At 40.4% G+C, this 8,641-nt stretch overlaps 1 protein-coding gene across 2 annotated transcripts; it reads right to left on the bottom strand.

Annotated features, from left to right (window-relative positions):
- Positions 1-1,328: 1,328 nt before the first annotated feature.
- Positions 1,329-8,447, bottom strand: LOC115394005 (sialic acid-binding Ig-like lectin 13). Of its 2 annotated transcripts, XM_030099112.1 has the most exons (8): positions 8,273-8,447; positions 6,612-6,693; positions 5,985-6,353; positions 3,748-4,062; positions 3,411-3,668; positions 3,168-3,246; positions 2,814-2,871; positions 1,329-2,599 (listed from the first exon to the last, which is right to left on the bottom strand). In XM_030099112.1, the coding sequence occupies exons 2-8, from the start codon at positions 6,691-6,693 to the stop codon at positions 2,315-2,317; spliced, it is 1,446 nt and encodes a 481-aa protein (XP_029954972.1). In that variant the 5' UTR covers positions 8,273-8,447; the 3' UTR covers positions 1,329-2,314. The 2 variants fall into 2 exon arrangements, with proteins under 2 accessions (XP_029954972.1, XP_029954973.1); XM_030099113.1 differs by lacking the exon at positions 3,168-3,246.
- Positions 8,448-8,641: the final 194 nt, after the last annotated feature.

The raw sequence follows: 8,641 nt of genomic DNA, 5'->3' as shown, positions 1-8,641 counted from the left end.
CAGGAATGAATCTGGTCCTCATGAGGAGCGACGGCGCAACTCTCTGATCTAGAAGTATGGTTGATTTTATTACACCCTCTCACACAGGGCTTCTCAATCCTGGTCCTCCAGGTCCGGTGTGTCTGAGAAGCAAACATGTATTTTTCCTGTAGAAACCGTGTCTGTTCCCAGACCATTTTATTTACCACCAGGACAATCACTCTGAATTTAAATTAGATATCACTATGCAACTAATCGATCATGATTGTTTATGTGTTGCTGCACTGAATTCCTTTAACTGACATGCATTGTATAAAGCAGATTTGGGTTATCGTTCTGCAAGCATCGTGAATGTTGAGGTAATTTTTTTTTCTGATCGTTTCCTAACCTGTTTTCATAATACTGTGACGGCCCTCAACTTCAACAGCATGTGTTCCCAGTCCAGAGCCGAGCTACACCTGCCGTCAGAGGCACAGCTGCATTTAATCGCCCTCTCCTCCAGTCCAGCGGGGGACTCTCTGGCAGGAGCTGCTTGTGGCTGGAGCCTCAGCCGTCTGGTTCTGGGTTTTCTGTTGTGTTCTGCAGTGCACGTTTCAGGCAGTAAACCACCCGTTGGTCACCACACCATCGCAGGGTCCTTGTAGCAATACAGAAATAATTGTTTCAGATTAGGATTAACTGCACAGCTTAAAAGTGCTTTCACAAGTGTTCCATCTTATGAAGCATAAATAGCGTGGTAAAGTTATTTTGATTTCCATAAATAGGACACTTGGTGTGGTCAGGATGCTAAAAAAATCTGGTAAAAATCCCGAACAACAACAATTTAGATTTATTGAAAGTGTACCTCATCTGAATCACTTATGCAGCTTAAAGAGTTTCACTTTGAAATCAAAAAATCGTGAATCTTTGTCAACTGACCCGTCTGGAATGTCTGCTATCGTGTTTGATTTTCTTATGTAATTTTTTTGTGCTGGACATTTCAACAAAATTTCCATTGATCTCAAGCCATCTGTTGGTATTTTACTAGATGTTCTCATTTTAAAAATACCAGTCCTTCTGCTTTAAACTGTTTAATTTACACCCTGCTCTGAGTGCATTTCAATTGCTATTTTGAAAAGCACTGCTCTCTTTTTGCAATGCTTTTCCACTTCCCCTTCTTATCATCACCCACAGTGAGTGCTGGGAAATTATGCAAGATGAGCGCGACAAAGTTGTTCTGTCAATACATGGGACTTATCTACTTTACATGTCTGCATCTGTCTTGAAAAAAAAAAAATTCTTTGTTCCTACATGCTTGTTAAAATATGATGACCCAGAAACAGTGGACACACACAGAGCATACAAGGACAGACTACTGAATTGAACTTTATTTATACAACAAACAGCAGATCTTCACATTCCCAAGAAAATGTTCTTTTCCCTTGTCTTCACACTTCTTGAGAAACAAGAATCCCACTGTCAAAATAAGTTTGTAGAAAAATGACAACTGAAAAAAAAATCTGTGTATTTAGCAAACCATGGAACAGTATGAATGAGGAATTCCATATCAAATACAAATTTTTAAATATTAACCAGGTTGAAAAATGAATATATCAGAGTGCATGTGCATATTTAAATGTATGAGAGCCGATGTCTAGGAGTAGGGGTGCCAAGTGTGCACCCTCAACTGAACGAGGAAGTAGTAAAATGTTTGATGTGTGTGTGTGTGTGTGTGTGTGTGTGTGTGTGTGTGTACTGCACTATCCACAGTTGCAGTTGAGTTTCTGTGTTTGACTGGGTTCTGCACTATAGGAACCGTTACCGGCCTCGCACTCTCAGAAGAAAAGCAGCTGACCCTGTTTTATTGGTGTCCCATTTAAATTGAAAAGTTTTTGACACTTTGGGCAGGCTTAATTTTTGGAGCCAGGTGCCAGGTTCATCTTTTATACTGTCTATGAGTAACATACAAGAAGCTCTGACTTCTGTTCGGTTGGCAAAGTATAAGAGGGAATACACAAAAACAATGACAAAAAGAAGAAGAGATTAAATAGCAGGCAGAGTGTGTGGTTGGAGGATGGCTTTGGGCTTTTTTTTTAAAGTGTTCGTTTGATTTTGTCTCTCAAACCGATCAACCCTGTTGATGCCTTCTCTCCATAGCTCACTTAAGTGTTGTTAATTCAAATTACTCCATGTTGATTTGGCATCAGTTTAAAGAAATCACAAGCCAATTTCATTTTCAATGTGAGGAGCAGAAAGTACAGATATTTGTGTTTGAAAGCAGGAAAGATGGAAAAAATAATAGTTCAAATGAAGTACTGCAATCTACTTAAGTACAGAAGTAAAGTTCTTCATGACTTCACACTTCAGTAAATCCAACAGAATATTCTGATTTCTCCTTCATTTCAGCGTAAAGAGCGTTGAGATCCTCGGGGTGGTCAGCAGTGTGTGTGGAGCTGTTTCCCGGCTGAGAGCCTCTGACCTCTGCGTACACAGTGTCCTCCTGCTTGCTTCTGATCTCAGACTTGGAGAACGGTTCAGGTTTCTGCTTGGAGAAGTCAATCTCTCCATAGTGGATGTTTTCTCCCTCTTCCTGAGGTTTTTCTGCAGGCTCTTCAGCAGCCAGCTCTTCACCTGTCTGACTCTGTAAAAACAGAAAAGATGATGACGAAAGTCAGATTTCAACAATTACCAGACATTGAATAGATTTTCAGCTGAAAAGATTTAGATGAGTTGAAGAAGAGATTTGCAATATACTGCTTCAGGTCACAAACTGTTCAGTGAATTTATTCAAACACATTTTGAACACTTGTGATTTTCACTGACTTGCAGGAGAACAGATTTGAAAATTTTCTCACCTGACCCACTTGCACAGTTGAATTTGTGTTCTTTTTTCTAATCCAACACATGAAGATGCTGTAAAACAAGTGAAATAATAATCTTCAAGATCAAAATTTGAGTCCTACAGAAAGACTGATGGTAACATTAATTTCTAGTCTGAAAATTAAAGTTGACATGTTTGTTCAGTGTGGAGAATCTGTTTATTCTAGCTCTGTCTATATTATTGTCACATCTTTGTTTCGGAATTTTTTCCAAATATTTTAAAGAAGATAATTTATCCCTTCTCTTAAATTTGTTTTAGAGTTCATCTTGAATGTTGTTCCAGTAGGCTGTTCATCAATAGATCGACTCTTTTGATTAAAGATACTCACTAAATACCGAGCAGCAGGCAGATGAACACAATGATCCCAATAACTACTCCAATCATGGTGTTCAGATGCAGAGAAAGATCTGACAGAAACAGTAAAATATGGTGTCAATATCAGTGAAGTAGGTACAGTTTGTTTTAACTTTATTTTTTTAGAATAGATTTATGACACCATCTCAACAAAGACCATATTTTTAGCCAATTCCCATATATTAGAATTTTGTAACAAAGCAGAAGCTCTCATTACCTGCAACAATCAGAAGAATCTGTTCTGAAGTCTGATTTCCCAGATGATTTGCAGCCACACAGTAATAAACTCCTCCTTCCGTCACATTAAAGCTGTAAAAGTCTCCTTCAGACACTCTGACTGCTCCATGATCACTGATCTTGAACCAGGTGTAGCTGACAGCAGGTCTGGCTCTGCTGGAGCAGCTCAGGTTCACCCAGCTCCCTGCAGACACCAAACCTGATGGACTGATGGAGGCTGACGTGTTTTTAGGAGCATCTGAGGGAGAAAAAGTGACTCTTGTTCACCTGATTGATCAGAAACATCTGAACTGTGATGTGCTGACAGGATCACTTACAAGAAACATTGAGAGAGAGCTCTGCCACAGCTGTTTTCACATGTTTTCCTCCATCAACAGGATACACAGCAGAGCAGCTGAGGTTGAATCCATCATGTTGGTCTGACAGAGTGATGTTCTGCTGGATCTTAGTGGTTAAAGTTCCATCAGTGTTTTCCTCTGTTTGGCTGTGAGCGTCTTGTTGGAGGCTCCAGGTGAGTCGAGGAGGGAGGTGTGGACAGGGAGTGGGAGCTGAGCAGGTTATAGTGACAGACTCCTTCTCCTTCAGGTCATTCAGATCACCTGAGACTTGTAATGTTGGCCTTGGAGGAGAATCTGCAGTTTCACAAAAAACACATTCTATTTCATCTCTCCTAACCACCAGACCACCAATGTTCCCCTCGCGGATTTGCAGTTCGAGTATGTATACCAACAACGTCACTTGTGACCCCTGGATGACCCTAGAACGCAGTTACAGCCCATGCATTTCATACCAAGGCCTTCAGAAGTTATGCATCTGTTTCAATCCACCCCTCAATAACTGATTTACGGCTATAAAAACCATCTTATATGCAGCATTGCCAGCTGTTGCATCACAGCAAATCTGGGTGGCCAAAATAAATGACTTTACTGAAGGAAAAATCTAACAGTGCACAAGTCTCCGTCTACAGTAACTTCATAAAATTGCAATATTATTCAGGAAAAAAGCACCCCAAAGGTGTCAAACCCCAGGTCCAGCAGCCAAGCTTTCTGGCCCTGTGGCCCTGCATCTGCTATGTTGGGTGCGACCACACCCCTTCCCTGGGCTTATTGCACATAAGAGGTGGCATATCGGGCACAATGGAAGATTCTCTCTGTTGTGCTAGCTGTGGTGCCGTCCTCCAGGATGATGAGGATGGTTGGACCTCCATGGTGTCAGAACCATGGTCCTTATCAGCAGATCGGCGCTTGCTGATTGAGGCAGTGCTCAGTGAAGGTTGTTATGTGCGCAGCCTTAGAACGTCTGCAGTTGGGGGCGGCGCAACCATCTCAGTCACTCCCTGTGAGGGCCTTCCACCATGTCCCTGACTAACTCCTCATTTTTTCACCCTATTTGGGGTTGCAGTCCCTAGCAATCTCTGCAAAGGCTGTCCCTGTCCTTTGCACCCCTGCCCGCTTACCACTGAGGCGACGCCGAGCTATGGACAGCGCCCCTAGTGGCTGAAAGGGCAGAAACTGATGTACCTGGGCCTACCATTATTACTCTCCCGAAGAAGGTGATTGGACGGATTCTGCTGCGATGCAGAAGCATACAACGGCCTTAAGTTGGGATATATCATTCAGTGCTTTCAGCACCGCCGTCTAGCGGTCGGGAGGAATGACGTAGAATGAAAGTTACGAATGCAACTGCAGTTCTATGAATCCTGGATGACCACCAGAATGTTCTGTCACTAAGAACCCTCATGATCATGCAAGAAGATTCTTTAGGAAATTAACCTGGAGTTTGACACCGGAACTTATTGCCGTTCTCGGGTCACCGATGGGTCACAAGTGACAATGGAGTGATACATACTCAAACTACGCAGGCATGAAGGGGAACAGTGCTTTCAGCACAGCTGTATGGCGGTCATCCAGGATTCGTAGAACCATAGTTACATTTGTAACTTTCATTTAATATCAACAAAACCCTATTGGATTTTATTTTGAATTCAGCTTCAGTTCAGCTTTTTTTTTAAAGTGTGTTCCTACACTGATGTCACTTCCTGCAAATAGATATAGTAATCAATAAATCAATAAATGTCCCTGTCTTGTTCCTGTGTGTATGTGAGCATGTCAGTCAAACAGAGCAGAAGTGTGTGCTGGTGTTTGTTCCTCCTCAATGTAAATTTTGTTGGCTCTTACATACCTTATCACAATGCCTATGCCAACAAAGCCAATAAGACTAAAATAGTTTCGGAAGAAAGATGGCAGCTGTTCAAACCACCAAATGATTATACATTTCCACCACTTGCTGAATTTTAGAGGAATTTAAAAGCACTTTGCAACTTTAAAAACTGATAACAGTGTCATTACAGTAGGGCACCTTCTTGCTTGTTAAATATACTTCAATATTATCATGAGACACATTTAGAAAGTAAGTAAAACCCAAAATGTAGTAATCTAAAATGAACTTTTCTTCTTTGTTCATCATCTGAATGCCCTGAGATTTTCACCAAACACCAAATGTAACTGTCGAAATGATTTGATAATCTGTAAAGTAATAAAAAAAAAAATCTTACCTTTAACTGTGATCTCAAGAGGATTACAAGGAGCTGTTGCTTTAAAAGGCAAATTGATGAGCCTGAAGTAGTATGAGTGTGTGTAATCTGTGGTTAAATTAAAAAACTCAGTGGTGCAATTTTTCTCACGCAGGTTGCCTGTAATATTCATTGGATATTTGTTTTTTGTCCTTCCACTGTCGTAAACTATGTTGCGAGGTCTTGAAGGACTATCTCGGATCCACATTGCAGAAGTTTCTCTTGTGCCGTCAAACCTCTTTGGATTGTCAAAGCTACATGGGATTTTTAAACAGGATCCACTCAGAGCCTCCATCTTCTGTGGTGTTTTAACATCCAGTTCTGAACGGTAACGACAAGCATCCGCAGCACCTGTAGAATGAAAACATACTTCAGCCACAATGTGATGCACTATGTTCACTTTTCACTGATGAGCAACAAGCAGATCTCAAGCTCCCGTTCACTTCACTCCTGCACAAACAGTTAGTGAGCAAAAGCCACATGCACTGAAGAAAACATCCCCAAATAATGAGTCAATCTGCGTTACAGACACACACTGATCAGCCCGAACACAAGCCCTCATATTCTGAACAGCTTTCAAAACTGCAGCTGTTGATGATTCCAGCTCACCTGAGAGGAAGAAGAGACTCAGAAACATGTTGACTGTCATCATGTTCACACACAGAGCCCACATGAAGCTCAGCACCGGCATCTGGAAACACACAACATGGGACTTCCTCTTCACATTCACTTCTGTCACAACTTCATTTTAAGATAGGTGTTTTAAAGGGCAGAAGAGATCACACTTAAAATAAATCTTCTTGTTGTTCAGAATGGAGACTCAGCAGCAGAAAAATTATGTGAAAAATATCCAGAAATAAAATGTCAATTGATTTTTTTCTCAATTTACTTTACCAAATCAATAATAAAAAATCGACCTTTGTTTTCGAAATTACATTTCTGTCAGCTGTACATATAATTGTCTAAAATATAAAACTGCAGAAATCGTGGATCATTTTATTAGCTAGTACAGTAGCCCATACTAGGAATTGTTTTAGGTGGAAGGTGCAGATGTAGAGGATGGGAAAAGCCTTAAATAAAAAGTAAATAGAAAAACTGACACCCCCCCCACATTTAAAACAAGAAACCCAAAAAAATAAAACACAATAATAAGTTGTTAGGTTGATGGTTTCTAGTATTATATCATGTTCCAAATGTCATTGTCATTACCCCTTTGTGACAGGAGGTGTCACTCAGCTACCATGGATCAGTAAGGAAACCCGCTTCTGAAGTGCGCCATCCAGGAAGTGGCAGAATTAAAATGGCGCTTTCAGCGGTCACACACGCATAACCGTGTCTCATTTTACTGCTCCACAGGTATGTTGAACATGATGTTTTATCATTTAACCTTAAGCTCACAAGTTTGTTGTAGTCTTGTGTTGCTGTTGATGTCGCTGGTGTACAGAATGATTGTTGAATTGCAGAGTTTGAGCATGACTCGTGTCTCGTGTTTTTCCCATATTAGCTGTTAGCTTCAAGTGACCACGATGTGGCAACATGTGGGAATCTTTGAATGTTTAATGAGTGCTGTGAACTAAACTGTATACATATTAACTCTAAAAGAACTTTGGGGAATGCATAAGCACCTGTTTCATTTGTGTTGAGTTGGATGTAAAATGTAAAGTACTGTTATTTTTGTGTTACTGTAGTGTATGAAGGCAGCCGCCTCATGATATTACACTGATGAGATGTTCCTATTTCTGTTTGATTTCTGGTAAGAAGATGAGTTTTGATGTTAACCTGTTAATTGCAAATGGAGTGTCTATGTTATGTTGAATGTTTGATGTGCTTTGATGGATTTCAATTTGAATTTGTTTGAAATGTGTTTTTATAACGGAAGTGGCAGAATTAAAATGGCGCTTTCAGCGGTCACACACGCATAACCGTGTCTCATTTTACTGCTCCACAGTTCTTCAATGATTGTGAGGCAAAACGCTACCGGCATCAAATCAAACTGAAAACCCTACAACAGATAAAAGGGACATTCATTTAAAGTCTTTTTAAAAAGAGAGATCTTGAGCCTGCTTCTAAATGAATATTCTCTGCAGCATCAGGTTCCTCAGCAGGTTGTCGAGCTGGAAATCAGCCTGACAGCAGGTTCTTGTTTCAACAGACTTTACTGGATAACCTGATGGTTTTTGATAGTTCAACACAAATCTGCACCATAGGAATGTGGACGGCCCACTTTCTGTGTTAACAAGTGAACAAGTGAAATGAAAAAACAGTCTTACCAAGCACGTTCACAGCAGTCTGGTGTTTTATGACTTCGCACTTTGAAATCTCAACTCAAAACTTCCTTTTTCTTTCATGTGAAACAACGTAGATTCCTCATTGTCGGGGATTTTTAGTGTAAGTACACTCGATTTTTATAGAAATCCATAAACTTCAGACTAAAGGTAACACAACGGTCTCATTTTGACAAGCAGCAGATATTTTGAATTGAAACAGGACAGGATATATTTATCTTTTCATCATCAGTGTTTGAACACACACATGCAAATCCCTACTAGCGTCATCACACTGATGACATAAGTGTAGAGGCCAGCTTCGCTACTTCCTGTTTTTATTGGTACTAAAATTTCAATACAATAGTTTCACAA

This window comes from Salarias fasciatus, chromosome 9, assembly GCF_902148845.1.
Source record: "Salarias fasciatus chromosome 9, fSalaFa1.1, whole genome shotgun sequence".
Taxonomy (NCBI): Eukaryota; Metazoa; Chordata; class Actinopteri; order Blenniiformes; family Blenniidae; genus Salarias; species Salarias fasciatus.
The sequence above is the reverse complement of the archived record's forward strand: the minus strand, read 5'-3'. Positions and strand labels throughout refer to the sequence as shown.

Coding starts and splice junctions, on each gene's coding strand:
- LOC115394005 (XM_030099112.1), bottom strand. CDS start 6,693: ATGCCGGTGCTGAGCTTCATGTGGGCTCTGTGTGTGAACATGATGACA. Junction 4,063..5,984: donor TCTTGAGATCACAGTTAAAG/GTAAGATTTTTT, acceptor GTGAAACTGCAG/ATTCTCCTCCAAGGCCAACA. Junction 3,669..3,747: donor GCTCTCTCTCAATGTTTCTT/GTAAGTGATCCT, acceptor TTTCTCCCTCAG/ATGCTCCTAAAAACACGTCA.